The 20,682-nt window shown below is 42.5% G+C and overlaps 3 protein-coding genes across 3 annotated transcripts in view; 1 reads left to right on the forward strand and 2 right to left on the reverse strand.

Moving 5' to 3' along the window:
• LOC119654798 (Sjoegren syndrome nuclear autoantigen 1 homolog) lies at window positions 1-6,854 on the reverse strand. Its single transcript, XM_038060349.1, has 4 exons — window positions 6,581-6,854; window positions 6,448-6,521; window positions 6,256-6,381; window positions 1-170 (listed from the first exon to the last, which is right to left on the reverse strand). The coding sequence occupies exons 1-4, from the start codon at window positions 6,630-6,632 to the stop codon at window positions 102-104; spliced, it is 321 nt and encodes a 106-aa protein (XP_037916277.1). The 5' UTR covers window positions 6,633-6,854; the 3' UTR covers window positions 1-101.
• A 4,227-nt stretch (window positions 6,855-11,081) lies between these two features.
• Window positions 11,082-13,054, reverse strand: LOC119655483 (beta-1,3-galactosyltransferase brn). Its single transcript, XM_038061385.1, has one exon. It carries the CDS (start codon window positions 12,854-12,856, stop codon window positions 11,579-11,581), a length of 1,278 nt encoding a protein of 425 aa, XP_037917313.1. The 5' UTR covers window positions 12,857-13,054; the 3' UTR covers window positions 11,082-11,578.
• Window positions 13,055-16,597: 3,543 nt separating this feature from the next.
• Window positions 16,598-20,682, forward strand: part of LOC119653831 (protein ultraspiracle) — a 214,683-nt gene continuing 210,598 nt past the window's right edge. The window contains exon 1 of the mRNA XM_038058876.1: window positions 16,598-17,249. Within this exon, the coding sequence (XP_037914804.1) occupies window positions 17,231-17,249 (19 nt within the window). The 5' untranslated portion in view covers window positions 16,598-17,230. The remainder of the gene's footprint in view (window positions 17,250-20,682) is intronic.

A 20,682-nucleotide genomic window follows, 5' to 3' on the forward strand; every position in this document is an offset into this window, starting at 1 on the left:
TACTTCACAAATGCTACCCTTTATTCGGTTACCATATCGTTCTCAAATTTACTAACAATTTTGCCCTAAACATTTTATTAACAAAAAATAGCTCTAATACTTTATATACAACTCAACGTGCCGGTTTCCTGCTGAACGAGAGACAACAAAACTTGCGAACTTTCGATAATCTGGAAAGAAAGGAATAAATAATGAAATTGTTGTAGTTAAGAAAAAGGTCTGGTTATGTAAGTCGCGCGGGTCAGCATTTCTTTGCTCCTTCATAAGTTGGCCGCGTTTTGTGATTTTTTTTATGTAAGAAGCTTTAGGTATTTATCAAGATCTGTTAAAACTTCTGAAATACGGTGATATATTATTATTAACTTTATTTGAGCAGATATCAAGAATACGGAATCTGTTACACTATGTGGTGCATTTATTTTGAGCACCCTCGCAAATTGAATACTAAATCTGCGCTGCATGTAAAGGGTCTCTCAAAACAAATTTGTCTGTGTTTAACCATTTTCAAGGAAGGTATAGCAACAGGCAGAAACAACAGACGAACAAAACGACTTCAACTTTGTTTTGATATAAACTTGGCGCTTGAAATCGTGACCATCAAAATTCAGAGAGGGGAAAGAGTTGCAAAAAATGTGGTGTTGCAATGAGAACGACAGTTCCTTGAGCCTGGCATTATATAGATTTGTACCGATATTGGCCTTAAAATACAAATATCAACAGTTCAAATAGAAAAAGTTAGAAGGAAGGAATGAGACAAAAATAAAAAAAAATCGGCGAAAGGGGATTGACAAACCAGATGCCACGGCCATGGGAAAACTTACAACGAATAGCATCCTCATTTGACACCTTTTTCTGCTTCAGATATTATTAAGGCGCCCGTGACATCGATCTCTATTTTATTACATTAAAACGGATCTTGCCTGTGTCAAGAGTCCTCCGAATTAATTATTTAAATCCATTATTTTTTTTCCCAAAAAAAAAATTAACGCTAACAACCCTAAAAGGTAATGAACGGTGTCTCGCGGTAATGGAGACGAAGATGTCGGCGTAATACGCCTTAATCACATCCGAAATCTGGATATCCGCGATCGATATGAAGTTGCACCGATCGTGGAAAAATTGTGAAAGCGTCTTCGACGGCAATGTAATTCGCACTAAGGAGAATTCACTTGCCAGGATTGGTCTGATCATCAAAGTCGATGAGAAACGACCAAAAGGCCGGTCGAGACAACGATTTGCAGTCAATTATTAAAAATTATTTGAACAGAGATCGGTATAGAGAGTATTTCGGAGCCTCGGCACTATATAGTGGCAGCCTGTTCGTTTTTTTCTGATTTTTTCGGGTGGGTAGTTTCTGAGAATGGGTCCGTTAAAGAAATGATCTCTTTCAGCCCCTCGCGCTCCCCCACGTTTTCCCCTCCTTAAATTCGATGTAGAATCCTGTCCTGTCCTCACTGTGTGCGTGAGCGTTCATAATTCCCCTCTCCCCCCAAATTTGTTGTGAATTGTTACAATGGTCTGCGAGAAAAATGCGTGTGACGGACAGACAGACGCTTTTACACAATTGGATATAATTCTGACCAACGAAGGTTATGTAAACACCTTTCAGAAAGGGGGGTCTGCCTTAATCGTAGACCTAACTTTTGTCAGCTCTGCACTGGCACGTGGTATGTCCTGGTGCGTCAGCAAAGACTATATCCACAGCGATCACCAGGCAATCATCAGACCATCATGCTCGAAGCCGAGAAAGATGTTATGACCTAACCTATGGGTTAGACCAACCTAATAAAACAGACGCCTCTACGGAACGAGCTGTCCATGTGGCCCAATGCATCGCCAAAGCGTGTGACGCGTCCCTGCCTAGGAGGAATACTCAACTAGCCTTCAATTCGCCTGTCACCGAGCCAGAAGAGCGGCTTTAGGGAAGCCCGCAAAATCCTCAAGCTCGCCATCCAACGGAGCAAGAGGAAATTGCTTGAAAGAGCCCTGGTCGGAAGCGGACGTAAACCCCTGGGGGAGCGCCTATAGAATCGTGATGGGGCGATTCAGAGGGCGATCATCTCTGCAGATCACATGCCCTTCACTCTTGTTAAAAATTATCCAGGGGTAATTCTCCCAACAACAGCAGGGCACAGACAGCGTCCAGCAACCACTGAGTGTGACGGCAATACCGCCAGTCACCAGTGACGAGCTGCTGGAGATCTGCGCTAGAATAGGAGCTAACAAAGCTCCGGGTCTGGATTGGGTTCCGAATAGGGGCCTTAAGCATGCCGTAAAATCCAGACTGGACATGTTCGCTGAGTTGTTTGAAGCGTGCATGTCCGAAGGGAATTTTTCCTGCATCATGGACAGAAGTTAGTGCTACTGCCTATTGTCTTTTGGACACTGTAGGGAAAATGCTTGAACGAATACGAGTAATCTATAATAGATTACTCCCGTTTGTTGAGAACCAAGGAGGCCTCTCAGATCGACAGTATGGGTTCCGTAAAGCTAGATCAACCATTGATGCAATTAAAATGGTTACTGACTTGACCGAATATGCAATCCACGAAAGGGTAGTACTAGCAAATATTGCGGAACCTAATACGGGAATGTCTGGCAAAGATTGGTATCCCCGCTTATCTTTGATATGATTCAAGCGCCGTAAAAGAAATTTTGCCCGTATTCAAATTGGCAATCATATCATCACTTCTAAGTCTGCCATCAAATACTTGGGAGTGATGATAGACGAGAAGCTTAACTATAAGCAACACGCACAATATGCTTATTACAAAGCATCCACTGCAAGTGTGGCTCTGGCACGGATAATGCCAAACGTGGGAGGCTCACGGGATGCTTCCAGGTTGTTTATAGCTAGGGTAGTGAAATACCTCATCCGATTGTCCAAACTGCAATGGAGTCCCAGAGGACCCACAGCATCTTTACTTCCACTGTCCAAGGTTTGTGTAGCAAAGAAAAAACCTAGAAGAGACCTAGGAGAGGTACTCGTAATAGAAAATCTGGTGCGAAGAATGTTAGCATGTCAGGAAGACTGGGATTCGATCAACCATCCATGGTCGGATCTACCCAGAGCAAACTGCGGAAGGCAGAGGAGACAGAAAAGCGCGGTTACGTACGTCACGTAGAGACGAAAGTGGACCAAGCTAAAATAAGCTGACTCCGCCCGTGATGTAATACCGTATGGTGGTTCGACGGGGCTTGGGGGGAGTCGTGGGCGGTTTTAGTGGGAAGAATTCCACACGCTAGCGTCTCCAGGCCAATGTATGTTGAAGATTTCAATCTCCTCAAGAAAAAAAGACAGACAGACAGTAAACCGATTTTAATAAGGCTTTTCAGCCCCGGTCGCAGTTGCGTTTTTCGCACCTTCAGTTTGAAGTATTGGTCTCCACATGGGTGATGTTGTGATGGTGTTAGTGCACGTGGCTGCATTTGTTAATAATTCTCTAGCTTGCTGCCAAATCAATTTGCCACATAATTTCGTTATATGATTCCATCTACTGCTTGGTGGGGTATAGCATGTCAACCATACCTACGCGCCATCGTTTGTGGTTAATTCAAATACGCTTCAGCTCCCTCCGCGACTTCCTGGGACGATTATGCTATTTTTTACTATTCTGCGGCTAGCACCCTTGGAAAAGTGGAATCCACTGCATGGCGTAGCCAGCAATTTGATTGTCGCCTCTTCTTAATGTGTACTTCTGCCTTCCGATCACCTTGCGCAGATATATGTGCCGACAAAGTTCCTTGTTTTTAATAGTATAATACGAGCATACTACGGTGATACGACGCAGACAGGCGTTGACGAAGGCTTGAGTAATACTGGGAGCCACTTTTCATGTGATACTCCCATATAGCAACACAGAAAGAAGATTAGCATACAACATTCCCAACTTGATTTTGGCATTGAAATAACTGAATTTAAAGATTTTAGCCAAGGCAGCGGAAACAGATCAGAACAGGCTATTCATACGGTTCGGCACCACCATCGACTGAAACCATGCTTCCTAGATATAGAAATTGATCGACGCCAGCGATGCTCTGTTCATTAATGCAGAAAGAGAGAGTAGGATATCCAATCAGACTGACAATCTTGGTTTTGTTGGTGTTTATCTTCAGTCCAACTCTACCTGCTTCTTTACCCAAATCTAGAGAGCAAACAAATGCCATCAGCGTAATCAATGTGTTTGAAAAAAGATGTCATCGTTCATTGATCTTCTCCACGTCTTCCGGAAGAAGAAATAATATCGAAGACAAGATGCAACCCTGGTGGACTCCGCTTTCGACCTCAAATTCCTCTGGAATTTTACCTCGGTGCAGCACGTGACATTTTGTGCTATCATGTTGTTTGCTAATAGTTTTTAATTTTTTCGCAAAACCCCTTCTACACTTCCTTTTCACGCCATCGAACGCTTTTTCGAAATCGACGAAGATATGGTGAAGCGAAGATCCTAACTCTATGTACTGTTCCAAAATGATCCATAACGAGTTGATGTGGTCAATGCGAGAGAATCCAGAGCGCAAACAACCTACTCTCTATCGATCAAGTTTTCGAGGTCTTCTTTAATAAATTCCATACTTATTCTAGCTGTTATCTTTGCACCGGAAAAGAGCAAGCAGACACGCCTCCCGTTGCCACGCTCAAAACGGGTAGCCTTCTTTGGGATCTAAACGGTCATCTTCTTTTTCCACTCTTTGGGAAAGATTTCGTTGCAGCGATAAATAACTCTGCGAGGAGACCCCCCAGTCCAGCGGTTTTATTCCAGTTGGGGTTCATTGATAGCCGAAATGATTTCTCTTCTTCTCGGAGGAACAGTTCGTATCCACATGTTATGGGGACCAGCCATTTCATCCACCAGAGGAGAACCTCACCGGATGTGAGACGGTTAAAAGCCGTGATGAAATGTTGTTGTCACCGCTTAAGTCGCTCATCAACAAGGAAGTTCTATCGTGATGCGCTATATAGTTCTGACATCATTGCATCCTGCTTCCTTGACCCGCACAATAACAAATTTCCTTTTATCAATACGCACACTAAGTTCAATTTCGCACGATATTGCAGCTCGAGCGACGGCACGCACGTCGTCACTAGCACAGGAGCACAGAATCACAACATCTTAACAGTTGGGCTGAAAAGTTCGCGGGCTAACACACAGATGGCGCTACTAGTTTTAAATCCATTAGATTTTTAATTAATCCAAGCCTTCAAAAGGCACGTATAAAAATTTGATAGCTGTCGGACTGTTCGTTTGTGGGATAGCTCATTAAGAGTGAAGCAAATTTTGTTAGTTTGAAGAAAATGGATAAAAAGAAAATTCTTGTGCTAATAAAACTGCTTTTTGGCGAAAAAATACTATTGAACCCAATGCTTGGCTAGATACAGGCACCAGGAAAATCAACCGTTGAGAAGTGGTTTGCTAAGTTTAAACGAGGCGAAATGTTCACCGAGGAAAACATCAAAAAAGTCCACAAAATAATTTTGAGTGACAACAGAATGAAGTTGATTGAGAAAACTGAGGCTCTAAAGATATCAAAGGAACTTGTTGGACACATAGTGTATGTATGTTTGCTCTGTTCAAAGTGGGAACCGCGCGAGCTCACAATCGACCAAAAACAACGCGTTGATATGTGATCATGAAAGAAACCTTGCTCAATTATTTCACACCAGAATCAAAACAGTCGTCATCGGAGTGGGCGGGACATGGTGAACTGACTCCAAAGCGTACAAAGGGCTTGCAAGATGATGGCATCATTATTTTCTAGTATAACATATATCGACTATCTTGAGAAGCCAAAAAACCATCAACATCGATGATTACATAGCGTTGGAAGAATGGAATCGCTGAATAGAGGATGCTTGCTGGAAAGAAGTTTAGAACCGATGAAGAGGCAATCGCAGAAACTGAGTATGATTTCGATAAGTCCTATCGTTTCTGCATAATCAAAAATAACAATGAAATAGGTTCAACAAACTACGGCGGGTAAAACTAGAATCCAACTTAGTGGAATGATGGCACATGCCAAGGATAATCTTCATCGATCCGTGCTAGATAATTTGGAAAGAATATATTGATCGATATGAATAAAACAAAACAAATAGGTTGGAACCAGCTAAGGAAAAAAATGTAATCTGAATACGATTCCATTCGCTAACTTCTATGAACAAACATAATTTTTAATGCCCCGAACTGTCCAGAGAAATTATTATGCAATAGATCGAAACCAGCAAGTGGTCACGGTAGAAATGGATCTCATTACCTTTGATAGCCCCATTTCAGCTTGTTCCAAGGTTTTGTCACATTCCGCCCAGATGCGCTTCTTTTCCTCGAGACTCGCAGTTACCGACTTCAGGCGCGCATTCATCTCTTGAATTTTGTCAATCAACTGTAATAGAAAAATCGAAATTATCAAACAAACGGGGTAGCAACAGGAAACAGGATATATTCGCACCTTCACTCTTTCTTGCTCTTGAGCTTCAATCGCTTGCCCTATTTTCTCCTTTTGTGACTTCAAATTCTCAATATCTAAGAAATTATAATACATTTGAATGCTTTGATTGATGTTAAGTAGAACAAGCACTTACGCTTCACAAGCTCTTGGTTGTACGATTGCAAAACAGCTCCGTGCTCAGACATTTTTAATATTTAATAATTTGTAAATGTAAAATTATTATAATTTTAACGTAAAATTATAATTTGGCAGTGCGCAATTTCCATAAAGATAAAATCTCTGATTTAAACTAAATAAAAGATAGCAATTCGTCGCGGTCTAGATAAATATCACTAAAATTTCATTGCTCTCTGGAATTTAAACTGACATTTAATATTCGCATTGCAGGTTATGTTTTGTTGTTGTTCACTGGCGTTGCCATGACAACAGAGAGTTTTGTACTCAGTGGGAAATTATAACAAGTACTTTGGCGCGCAATATACAACCGTTGATGAGGAAATTATTGAATGACAGAATCCAAATCATTTTTAATAACTAATTTACGTATACAGTGGAATCCCAAGATTTCAAAAACCGATTATTCGTATTTTCCATTAATTCATACAAATTTGCCGGGTAAATTTTTGTTATTTTGTACTTCGGGTAATTGGTAATCTTGATCATTCTCACCAAACCGTTAGCCCCCAAAATTACATTAGGCATAATATAATACAATCCTCAATATTCCCTCCCGCTTTGCTACTCGTTTTACGACTTGCTCTACATTCAACTTATAATTCTGTTAAAACTATATACATTACATACCCCAATTCGACGAATGAAACGCTAGTCGCACGGATTTCCTAGCAACCTGTGCTATATTTCAATAAGCTTCTGAGCTCCATTTGTAGCTACTTGTTATAAATCTCCGCTTTAAAACCGCCTCGGAACTGTTTCATAAATCGCACTAAAACTTATTGCGCACATTTGACGATTTTAAAGTGTTATTTTAATAAAGCGATATTCAAGGGAGGATGTAAACAAGTCGGTATACCGGAACCTGGACGCTTATGGAAGAAACTTTCTATGCACGCAGTTTTTCATTCCTACATAGTTAAAAAATCAAAATATTCCTTCATATATATCCAAACTCAGGAGGTGGAAATTTTAAGAAGACGTTGCTGTGCTAGGTTACAGCAGTGTGTGGGATTCTTACCCACTAAAACCACCCCCACCTTTCCGCCTATATCGGACCACCGTGAAGTGAAGTATTACTTCGCGAGGAGGGTTCTGGCTTATACCAGCACAACTAAGTCGCCCGCGTACGTCCCGCTTTCCGGGCTCGATCCAGTCCCCGCAGCTTTTATTGTATTGCAGTTAATGTTGGGTTTATCGTACTCCAATTTCAGCATCTCCTTCACGAAATTGTGGGGTCCGATAATTGCGTTGAGGGCATCGTTTAACTTTCGTCTTTCATTCGCAGGTCTCAGACAATGGATCATAACATGCTCCGGGTTCTCGGGTGTAGCGGCACACTTGGGACTCACACAATCCGAAGCAATGTAGGTACTTCCTATATCCACCATGTCCCGTAAGGAACTGCGTTAGGTGGTAATTCATGCTTCCGCTCGACCCATCTCTCAATACAAGGGATCAGTCTATGGGTCCAGCGGCCTTTTTCGGAATTATCCCACCGTTGATTCCATCTCCTGTACAGTTCCTTCTTAGTAGCTTTCCGGAAGCCTGCAGTCACTTCGGCCGGATTCGCGCCACTTCTCCGGCGAAGACATTGCGCCTCATTTGCTAGAAGATCCAAGGGAATCATCCCCGTGATGACACACTGCCTCAGCGGGTGCTGTCCTATATGCACTGCACACCCTCACCGCGATTGGCCGGTATGCCGAACTTTCCCTTCCCTGGTTCACTGTATTATCCAGTGCGCACGCCCAGACAGGAGCCGCGTGTAGCAGGATGGATTTCGCTAACCCTGTGATAAGCAACCAGCGACTAAATTTTGACCCTCCAATATTAAGCATTATCCTTGCTTGACATGATGATGAAGATCGACTGTACATCTGGGGCTTTTCTTCCCATTATGTCAATATCGTCAGCATAGGCCAGCAGCTGAGTGCACTTTAAAAAGATGGTACCAATCGCATTTTCATCAGCAATTTAAAAAGAATACCTAATACGGCAACCGTTGTTGATGGTGAAAGGTTTCGAAAGTGATTCCACTGCTTTTATCTGGCCTCGCACATCACTCAAGGTTACTCTAGTCAGTCTTATCAACTTAATCAGGATACCGAATTCTCTTATGGCCAAGTACAGTTTTACCGTGGCTATGCTATTATAGGTGGCTTTGAAGTTTATTAAAAATTGGTGCAATTGAGGGCCAACGGAAAAATCGTAAAGAAGTCACGAAGCTGCTCTATACGGTGTCTAGGGCTCAAAATATCCTTCATACCAACATCTACTCAAATTAAGTCAACAATAGTACATTACTTAGTTTATGGGAAATTCACGAGAAACCCTCTTAACTTTATCATAGAGCCATAATATAGGTTATAGCATGATATCCCCAAAATCCAAATCTTACCATTAATAATAAAGTTACACTAGATCAAATCTGTCTCTTCCCTGTAAATTTACGGCAACCCAAAACACCAAATATCAATATGACACTTAAGGGAGTTATCTGGTGTATTAGATCCGAGGAATCTATCTATCTAAAACTTGTCCACCGGGTACGGTTGCTTCTTTTGCTTTTCGAGTGGTGGTGACGAGTTAGACGGAAAATCTGTCGATGGAATCAACACCAAGTGGCCCAAGGAGAACAAGGAGACTTCCTGGTCGTGCCGCAATAGGCGAATATTCCAAAGCCTTGGGCGGTCAGACTCATCTGAAGTTATTCCGACCATGAAACCTCATCAGAGGTTATCTGGTAATATGGGAACCAGGATAGCCCGTCGAGTTCATATCTCAGGAGAGGAAGAAGGATTTAGATAGGTCTTGCATTCACCAATATGAATGTTGAGTCCGTACTCAGTATAGAGTGGTATCGTTGGGCTTGGCTGATTGTGATCACCCAATCAATCTGTGTCTTAACAAGAGCGTGGGCTTAGGCCTACTTGGTGGGAACTTACGTAAAAACCAACCGGACGTCACTGTACTTTTCGAGTTCGCAGTTCTCCACATGTGTAGTTTTTTCACCTGTAAGGTTGCTTCTTTGCTAAACAAAGTTCGTGATTAGTCTCTGTGGGTGCCGGGTCCGGTTTACAGCATTCCCCCGTTCCATTGCTAGCTTGCAATCATCATTGAATCAGTCGTCGATTGTCAGAAAGGAATCGAGGTAGTGTTGTTATTCGAGCTCGGAGCACCATGCCAACAAGACGGTGATGCGAGCCTTTATTAGCCTCTTTGTATGTTCTGATATTTTTCAAAAGTGAGAGGTGGCAGTGTTAAACGAACAGGTCAGTTTGGTTAAAGGTGGTTGTAGGTACTTCCAACAAACACTTCGTCGGCAGTTCGGTGTCAGTCTTTCTTGTAGGAGAGTGGATGTTGCATAGCCGTTTGATAATGTTGTGAAAGTCATAACAACGACTTCCATTTTTTTCTGGATGAATGCTATAATATATAATATAATATATCTATCGACAACAAACATTTTCTCGAAAAGCATGCTTTTAACTGGCTTAGACTCTCCTATCCTATCTTCCCTTTCGTCAACATTTACCTCCATGGAGAGCCGAGAGTTTTTTTGCCAAGGGAGTGAAGCAGAATGACCGAGAACATCGACTGGCGTTGTCAGCGTCAATTACATTGCTTTAAGAACCCGGTGTGAATTACATCGAGCAATACACCTTGTGTCCGGATGGCTCAAGTGGGTAGAGCGCTGTGCTGTCGTAGCGGAAGGTCAGGGTTCAAATCGCACTGGTGGCAGAAGGATTTGTTATCGTGATTGGATGTCGGATACCATTCGACTTAGCTGTCAATGAGCACCTGAGTCAAATCAGGGTAATAATCTCAGGCGAGCGCAATACTGACCACCTTGTCTCCTACAGTGTCCTGTAGTGTACCGTTACGGTCTTGAATGAAATGCTCTAACACACTTCAAGGCCCTGACCCAATATGGATTGTTGCACCAACGATTATTATTAATACACCTTGGGTTCAAACGTTACCTGTCCCAAGCCTAGATAAAAACTTTATTGCAAAAAAGTTCGCACATTAGAATGTAGAAGTCAGATGCTCCTTGAAAGTCTGCACCATCATCGTGTAGATGCGGGACTCAGAACTACTCAAAGTCTCAAACAAAATAAACAAGTTTTTAATTTAGTCACGTACTCGCAATATCAATGAACAAGTTATCACTGACGTCGACAACTGCAATGCCAAGCAGGATTGGAAGTGGTATGGAGAAAGGTGATTACGAGATTGGATGAGCATAATATATGCCTCAACGCATACATGGAACATAAACATTAGCTTCCGTATCCGGCTTCCGTCACGATTTCCTATTGTGAAATTCACAAGAAAAGCAATGCTTCTGTCCCGCTATACCCATCATGATTCATTTAATAAGAATTCACTCCCGGCTCTGCAGTGAGTGCCATTACGACGTGCACATCAAAGGGGAAACACAGAAACAATATATCTAAGAGTGTTAATTTGAATGTATTTAACTTAAAATATCTCAATCATGTTTTAATAACAGTAAACCATTTGCTGTTGGTTTCTTGTAAATTACGATAAATACAATATTCTTACCATGAGAATAAATTATTACCGCCGCCCTTAAAAGGCACGTTAACACCTCAAAAAGGAAAGCAGAATATTTCCCTATTTCGAGTCAAGTTGAGAAGAGACTGAAAAGCGTCTACATTACTAACTACGTCCTATAAGGAGGAAAATTTCTGGAGAATGTCTAACTACAGATTACTTGCTATTTTACACTTTCCTGTCTTCACTTGCATCCTTACTTCCTAATCTATTCAAAAATTTGGTCATTTCTGGGACTTATCGCCTACTTTTTCACATATGTGCAAAATCACATGTATTCTGTTATTCAGGGGTTATTTTTGAGGTCTTTTTCTAAAGAAATGGGTTCAGGTCGGTTTGATCTTCTAAGATCACTATTTCGATCGTTCGAGGTTCACGCATGTCCGGCCGCCCTTGCCTCGGTCCACACCTTAATCAGCTCCTCGGAATTATCGTATCCGTGCGATGCCACCACATAGCGGTAGCTCTGGGGACCCGTATACGGAGCCTTGTGGAAGTAGAATTCCTTGCAGTGCAGAGGTTCGATGCGGGCTTTCAGCGCTACAATTCCCAGGTAGATGTCGTCGAAGCGGAAGTGCTTGGTGAACATGCTCGTGAAGTACATCTCAAAGAGCGCTTCTCGCGACACAATGAAGGCACCGGCTGTCACATAAGGCGGCCAGAGGTGGAATGGGTACTCCGAAAGGGTAACATGCCATTTGCTGGACCGATGTCGGTGTGGTGACGACACAAAAACGAAGCCCGCGAACAATTTTGCGTCGCTGGGCAGCTCCATGTCCATGATGTGGCGTTTGACCCTGGACCCGTTGTTGAACGTCCGCGGTCGATTGTGTTTGTTCACAAACTCTTCGATGCGATGGAAATGACGCTTGTTGTCGAACGAGCTGGCGCCCTGGATTACTACTTGATGGGCTTCTTTCAGGAATTGCGCATTGGGCGTTCCGTTGCGGAAATCCGATTGATTCAATTTGCGCGCAAGTTTCCTGAGGGTCTCGTCAGCTTCAGCGAGATAGTCTGGGTACTTTGCCGGGTTCCGAACAAAACGTAATACGTTTTTCGCTGATATGTAGAAGTCGTCATCCACGAACATGTAGAATCGAGAGCGTGGGCAGAACCGCACGGCCCACTGGAACCCCATCATGGTTTTGATTGTATTGTTGAAATATGTATCTACGAAATTTGCCTGGACAATGTCAGAGTACTGGTCTGACTCGATGTCGATATGCTTCTGTAACTCGCGATTGTCAGAAATGCCCAGAAGGAAGACTGTCCTGATCGTAACATCTGAGAATCGCCGCTCATAGCCCCAACTCTTGCGGATCGCTGAGCGCCTATTGAAATTCTTCATCGCGGATTTAACCAGAAATACCAGTTGTGGGCTCACGGGTGCCCCCTCCTCAATGCATTTCGAAGCACATTCCTTGGAAAATGTGTAGTTGTAAATGTTGATGGGCTGCACGTCTGGCTCTTGATGGAAACGTAGCTGGTGGGCGTAGTGAAGCACGTCACCGTTCAGCGGATACGAGAACAGGCGGTAGTAATCCAATTCGAACATGTGAATGAACACGCCGAAGAAATCTAATAGAAATATCAAAACGGCCGAGAGAAGCAAGTATTTCACTTTGAATCGCATACAACATCGCGGCATCATTGCTGCTCACTTTTTGATCGCCTGCGCGCCAGTCAAAGCAGATTTTCTACGGACAAAGTGAGGTAGGCACGATCACGCTACGTATTTGACGACATATTTCTTTACTGACTTTGAAATAATTAATTTAATTAATGGGTCGCCGGCTGGCTGACATGTCGATGATTAATAGGTCTTTTGTTTATGTTGTCGTCTGTCAAAAGCTGGACGGATGGTTAGCAAGTAGCATCTGACTGGGTACGTTTCATTCTTGTTGTGGAAGATATTCGGTGCTTTTAACACTTAGACATGCGGGCGGTTTTTCGTTTGAGTTTGGTGTTGAATTTAATACGGAAAAGTTTGAATAGGGTGAAAATTAATGTCAGGAAATACTTTATAAAATATGAGGGGTTCTGCTGTTTTTTCTATGCGATAAAATACTACTTGTACTTTTATTTCAGAAATAGTATGGAACTATGTATATGTGTTGTTTATTAATTTGAAGAGTTGATTTTTATTTGCTGATTCGAGAATGTTTGATATATTATATATTGTACTTTTGAAGCTAATTCTAAATTTCTTATTTGCTAACACAATCAATTTCTTCCCCTTCATTTTCCAACCTTTCCTTTACATTCATATTTTATACAGACAGTTTCCTTTAGATGGCGCGCTGCACTAAATGATATTATTCGTCTAAAACGTCCGCTTTTCCTCATGTTAAATCATACAATCTGCCGCTGCTGGTGTTTACAGTAGGCTAGTATCAGTTCTGAGATGAAACTAGCTTCTAAAACTCTTGAAAAGGCACAATTGAACCATCGAGCTGTTCAAGCTCCTACAGTAAAACCACCACCTCGCACCCTGCACCCCGTACCCCGCCGGATCGCTCAATTTTGACCACCGCGGAGGCCCGGCCCACTGCAAATATTATATTTTCTCCAACCGATTGCTGAGAGTGTAACGAGGTTATTGCAGAAAACACTGTTACCTTCACAAAAAAAATAAAAACTGGAGTCGTCTTTATACCACGAATTAAGCTAAATTGTTCGAAACTATACTGGCATCTGAAACAACACGGAACATTATGGCTCAATGCAAAAGATACGCTGACCTCAAGGCTACCGCAACACACTGCTCACAACCAATAACCAACGCAGAACAATATTAAAATAACCCGAGACAACTAAGCATCCAATCGACAGTGAGAGAAAAAACGTCTTTAATTTTATATGCTCTCATCAAAGGTTATTTGGTATCATGGGAACGATGTTGGCCACTAGTATAATTTTCATCGGGATTGTGGTTACGTCCAAGCGGATAGAGATTTTCGGGTCTCATACGTCGAGTTGCGTTTATAATTCAGGTGCTGTAATCCTTAATTCGGTAGAGATTTCGGCAGGTTGCAGTCAGTATAGTGTCACTTGTCCTAGCAGGGCTCTGATTACAGTCATAAAGTCAATCCTTATCTTAAGAAGACCGTGGGGCGAGGTTGACATGGCGGGTATTCACGTAAGACCACCAGGACTTAACTACACTTTCGGCAACGATAAGTGACAAAATTTAGTGAGAGAAATGGAAATGAACTACTTCATTCTCTGTCAGATCGATGACCTCCACTTCAGCGGAGACCTTTACTCAGTTCACTTTAAGACTAGTAAAGGTGAAGGCTACCGTCCCCTTCTTTGTTTTCTGGCCAGGAATCGATTCAAGCAATATCCAAACGCTCCAATGCCCATGTATCGGCGAAATTCATTGAACCCTACCCGAAATACACTTGAGGAGCCTGGAAGTGTTTACACTTCGACTTTGCAGGATCTACGGCGGCAAAGATGCTTTTAATCGTCTTCTACATTTATAGCAAATGATTTGAATTGAAACTAATAAGTCAATCACCAAAACCAAAACAACTCCTGGCGAGATGTTTGCGACCTTTACGACCTAATCGCTCTAGTCTTCGTCAATAGACCAAATACCTCCTGAATTCAAAGTGTCTCGAACGAACACACCTCGTTAAATTGAACAACCAAAGGACGAGGGAAAAACAAGCTACGCTGCTGCAAGAACCACTTTATTGCCTGTTTGTGAACCTACGAATGTCCAAATAGATCTGCAGAGTTATCATGAACATATCCGTAAAATACATTACTCGACGAACTACACCGGAGGGGAGTGATGAGAAAAGTCTACACCTTTCCTCCTTTATATTGAACCAGATGCTACAATGCTGTTGCTAGGCCAAAAGCAGAGCACATTTGGCTACCAGAGGTCTAATAAGTCCTCCATTGGAAAGCCGAAGCAGACTATGGGAGAAGTACCCACAACCCCGCCCAATGGTTTAATCCATCAGTTCGAATAATGTCAGAACAATCGTCTGAAGCAGCCCAGAGAATTTGGTTGCCAATCAAGCTGCAAAGACATTGTAGTTGCTAGTATTCAAATAGGTTGCGGTGCCTCATTCAAGTTCCACCAGTTTTGCGAGAATGTAAAGAAAATTTCATATTTTTAGTTGGTGCCTTAGCGTGGTACACAAGCTACGCACTGGTTTTCAATATTAGTATGGAATTTATCAGCATGGAATTTGTTTCTACAACCGCTGACCACACTCTACTCTTTAACATTTAAGAACTTCAGAGAATCCATCAAAACTACAATATTATCTTTAAAAAGCCTCTCTTGGGTTGCGTTCATAGGAAGCTGCCTTCCCCTTTGTATCGGAAATCTTCATTGATGTGAGATGTTCCTTATTCTGGACCAGAATCTCGCAGTCAATATTCTCTCCGGCTTTCATGTTGTGGGGGGGGCACCTTGCGGATGTAGTAAACAATAATCTGACACCGGATTTATTCTTACGTCCATTAGGGTTGTCAGAATAAGAGGATCAGGAGTGGTGTCCTCCTTCGATCATCCTGGAGCCTCGATACCGTTTTCGAGGGGATTTCGCACACTCCGGACTCCAACCATAAATGGTTGACAAAAGCAAAAGGAAGGCAGGTTGTATTCGAAAAGTCAGGCATGTCACAAATTTTTATCCCTCCTAGTCGTCTTCTACAACAAGCAAGGTCCGGATGACCCAATGATTAAAGCGCTAGGCTGTCGTATCAGAAGGTAGCGGTTCAAATCTCACTGGTGGTAGAGGGACTGTTATCGTGACTGGATGTCGAATATCGACTTTGCTGTGAATGACTATCTGAATCAAACCGGGGTAATAATCCCCGGCGAGCACAATGCTGACCGCATTGTCTCCTATAGTGTACTGTAGTGTACCTTTACGGTCCTGAATGAATTGAGTCTTTCCTACTCCTCCCCCAAGCGCACTTAGGATCGCCTATAACGGATTTTATTCTTTTCAACTGCAGAGTGATTTCTTACTCTCTCTCATCAATGCACCAGCAACATTAGAAAATATAAATTAATAAACAACGCAAACAGCAATCGTTTCTTGCATCAATGCAATGCAATGAATCCAGCCAGACTTGGCGATTTTAAGTAATTTTCAGCATTCAACAAGATCGATAGACTTCAAAATGTGGTGAATTTATTCGAGCAATAGTGCTCACCTTTAGTTTCTATATGCCCAATAAAACAAGCGTCTTTATTTATATCAACTAGAGAAATCAACTGCCAAATTTTAATATATTTCCCGCGAACCATCTTCTCAGCGACAGTGCTGCGTCCCGGTCACACATTGGCCAACATGCGAACTTCCAATACAAAAAAATCTTTTTGATTCGTTCGTTTGTCCGTGACTTGGGGAGGCGAAGAGGGAAATTTTTTGGACCGTTGTTTTCCCGTGAAAATTGTGTGAAAAGTCGCGGTTTCCATAATGAGAACGCAATTACCTCTAGCGTAAATACAGTCAGTGCATCTAATTCGGTTTGGTCCATTCATGAACGTGGCGAAAAGTGTGTGGTGAACGTGTCAAACGGATTGTATGGGAGAATTACACGAGAACGCGGAGAAAAAAGAAAAGAAGTTCATCGACCTCGAAAGTCATTGACAGCTCGCGAAGCGGAGCTCAGCGCTAGGTTTTTTTCCTCGATTTTGTCGCTTTTTCGTTTTGTGTATTTTTGCCTTTTTGGTTGGGAATATTGCACAAAGTGCGGGCGGTTTCGCTGTTTCTTTCGGTGATTGTGCGAGTGCGATATTGGTGCGCGGAAGGCCGGAAAGGTGCTAAGAACCCGGAAATAGTTCAAGTCGAAGAGGTGGAGTGCGAAGGAATTCGTTGTGCGAGTATTTCAGGTGCGCGGGTGCCGCGGCGTAACAGGTCCACGACCCCTCCGATCCCGGAAGGAATCAAAAAGGACAAGCAAGGGCAGGGCAGGTCAGAACAACGTGCCAGTGGCGCGTAATCAGGTTCACTTGCTGCCATTGGAGTGGTACAACGAAGAACGCGTTATGGAAGGTGCGGACAGAGGTGAGTTTCTTAAGTTCTTGTTGGGAGTACGAAGGTGGTGATGGTGGAATCAGGTCGCTGGCATTCGGCGCAGTGCGTGCGGTCCAGATTCTCAAATATTTTTGTTTATTCTGTCTTCGTGGGATATTCGGTGTTTCCACGGCACCGAGCGCTCGAGCTGTGGCCGATGAAAGGCCGACCGGGCGAAATGGGGACAACGATCAGAAGCTATTTTTAACCGCGGGTGATTGCTCGCATCAGCTGCCAGCTGCGCCGTGCAGGCTGTGACCGAGAGAAATTCTCAAGCTTTCGCCGTGAAAACTTCTTTGAGTGAGGTTATGGCGAGCTGTCATCGCGACGTCGCTCGGTGCCACTGACACTTCACCACACTCTGCCACAGGTCGCAGGTGCCGCAAGCCATGGTGGCTGGTGTTGCTCGTCAGACGTTTATATACACAGCGTGAGGAAAGTGTGTGTAGAATGACAAAAGTGGGTTACAAAATCACCGCCATGGGTTTTGTTTGGTGTTATCTATTCTAAATAAAAAATTTTGGGTGATAAATAATGCCAGCGAATTTTGAAAGAGGAGCAACGCGGAGAAGAATTGAGTAGTTAAGGAAAACAATGAGAGAATCATTTGATTCGGATTTGACATTGCAAGGAAAAGAATTCTGATTAAAAGTTCGCGATGGGATGGCGTTTTGGTTATACATCTTCATCCTGTTTCCCGTGTGCATGCGAATGTTTGATGTTAAGATGAACAAGATATAGTAGAACTCAAATGTAGCACGCATAACCGCAAATTCTTTTTAAGTGCGCGCATTCTTTAAGTCACATGCCTTTTCTCTCAAATTTGTTCTTGAATCTGGTTGATAATTGCAACAGGTATAAATACAGGATACTTATATGCAAAAGAAATTTTAGGTGAATTAGGAGCACGCGATGTGTTTAGATGCCATTAAATATGTACAAATTCAAGTTACTTTGTTGAACAAATGATAGCAGCCTCATGCTGCACAAATATGCACATCTTTTTCATTTATTTACTGATTTGTTGTTGCTTTTCGGATTTCTGCTCTGCGCGATTACTTATTCAAATCTATGTAGGTATTAATTTATTGGCAAATGGTCGCATCGCTGTGATTAGTATTTTTAAAGGTCTGATTTGCAATCAAGTCCACTCAAATGTTGATGGTTTCGAGACCGGGGGGCCGGATGGAGAGTTGTTTTTTTTCATAAAACTAACAGTTAAGTAGCTAAGGCTAACCAAGGTGCATGTTCGGCCTTTCTTAAAAGCAGAATACAAAAGCGGTTGCATCTACAACGCGGATGAATCTAACGTTGCTTTTTATGTGGGGTTCTAATGGGCCTGAGACGCATATCTTTACGATCGGAAGTGCAAAAGAATCTTACTCCTTTAGAGGTAGACGGTCATAGTACCATATTATAATTCATTTGTTTATAGTGGACAACGCAAACTGCCAAAAAATAAATATAACATTTATCAGTTTTAGAATAGTTTCTTTTGTCTCCAAATACAACCAGCTTGATTCAGCCACCTGATTAAGGAATCATAAAACATATTACCAGATATACCTTGTACGAAAACAGCTCTTAGTATCTTAAAAGCTACAAAACTTCGTCGATTTGAATAATGGAAGCCTTCCAGAACTTACTGCCTTTGCCCATGAAGAAGTCAATTGCGGAAAATGAGTTAGGAGAATACTCTCTGTGCAATGCAAGTGTTGAGTGGTGTGGAGAGATTACTTATGAGAGAACTGTAGCAAAAGTGGTGCCATGCAACACCGAAATAACTGAAGACGAGAGCGGGGAGGTGGCCATTATCAAGAAAACAACCGAACATTTTCTCTTTCATAGAAACATGAATAATTTCATTGTTCACTTTTGAAATAACGACACAATTTTGTATTTTAATTTTCTTGTCCAATATAATAAATTCGTTAATTCTTCTTCAATCCACGTCGAATCGGTTAAATACAAAAAATCTTGACGCCACAATTGATTGCATTTAAGCGGATTGAACGTATTTACAAGGAAAGATATATTTCATATTCGAATCGAGTTATTTATGTTTTTCTTTTCCAGAAGACTAACGACACCTATTAGAAGGTTGTTCAAAAAGTAACGACATATCAATATTTGCATGGGTCCATAAGCGTATAAAAACAAATATACGTTTTTACTGCGACCGGAGTCGGAAAAGTTTCTAGACCGTATTTTGTACAAAATTAGTCAGTCATGTAGTCAGTTTTTCCCGTGATTGCTCCTTCCGAAGAGTCGCTCGTTCTCATTGTCCTCCTTGATTGTCCGATGCAGTTGTATCCATCCTGGAAAAGCTCAGGCGACGGCGGGCATTCTATCTTTTTATTTTTCTTCCGCGTTTGCCCGGTTTACAGGCTGAGTCGGCTCGTCATGATCAGTTTCGCCATTTGTTTCTATCAAAAGACTGATCTGTATGCAATCGCGAACGGAGAGGAGTTGTGAGGAAGTGCTTCCTTGTTGGACACCAACAGAGACACGAAACGGTTTTGATACACCCGCTAAACTTCGAACTTTACTTTTGGGATCGTGGTAGAGCATTTGAACCCAGTGCACGAGTTCTTTTGGTACAAAGTGTTGTTGCTGAGCATAACAGATGTGCTTCTCCATTAATAACCGTGCAGCGTGTACTGCGTCAGTAGTTGCGCAGTTCTTGACAAATCCGGCTTGATTCACGGTTATTTCAACGATTTCGCGAATACGGTCATTACAATATATTCATAATTACAAGGTCATGGGTGTCCGCAAAATCGATTATACGCTCGCCAACTTCATTGCACGCTCTAAACCCCTTTCCTCATGGCACTTGTTACCGTCTGTCTTTTTACGCACATGACCATTAAGGTCGCCTGCAATGATGATACACTCATCAGCAGGCAGTTGGCAGAAGGCATCCTTCTCGGCATCATGTCGACTTGTCTGTGATGCATACGTGGCAAAGAAGTGAATAGTGCCATCAACCGATATAATGGTGAGCTTCATCAACCGATCATCAAAACGTTCGACTTCTTTAAAGGCATCACGGAAACCCGCTGAAATGGCAATGCCAAAACCTTATTAAGTATGTGGGCTTTCAAAACAGAGAAGTTTACAGCCATTTTTACAGCGTTTGCCTTCTAAGTCGTAGCTTTTGGTATCAGACCATCGGATTTCTTGCAGGGCGCAGATGTAGGATACTAGTCCACTCAACTGTGAATAAGTACCTGAGTCAAATCAGGGTAATAATCTCGGGCGAGCGCGAGCGATCAGTCAAAACGGACAGGCCAAATGCATCCCATCCACGTTACGGCCGCCGTTTAAATGCGGATTCTTCAGGCGTATCCTTCATGTCGAACTGAACGTGGATGGCGAGCTTAAGGAGCTCCAGGTATCCTACACTTCTTGGATTGATACC

The sequence above is a fragment of the Hermetia illucens genome, chromosome 4 (genome assembly GCF_905115235.1).
Source record: "Hermetia illucens chromosome 4, iHerIll2.2.curated.20191125, whole genome shotgun sequence".
Lineage (NCBI taxonomy): Eukaryota > Metazoa > Arthropoda > Insecta > Diptera > Stratiomyidae > Hermetia > Hermetia illucens.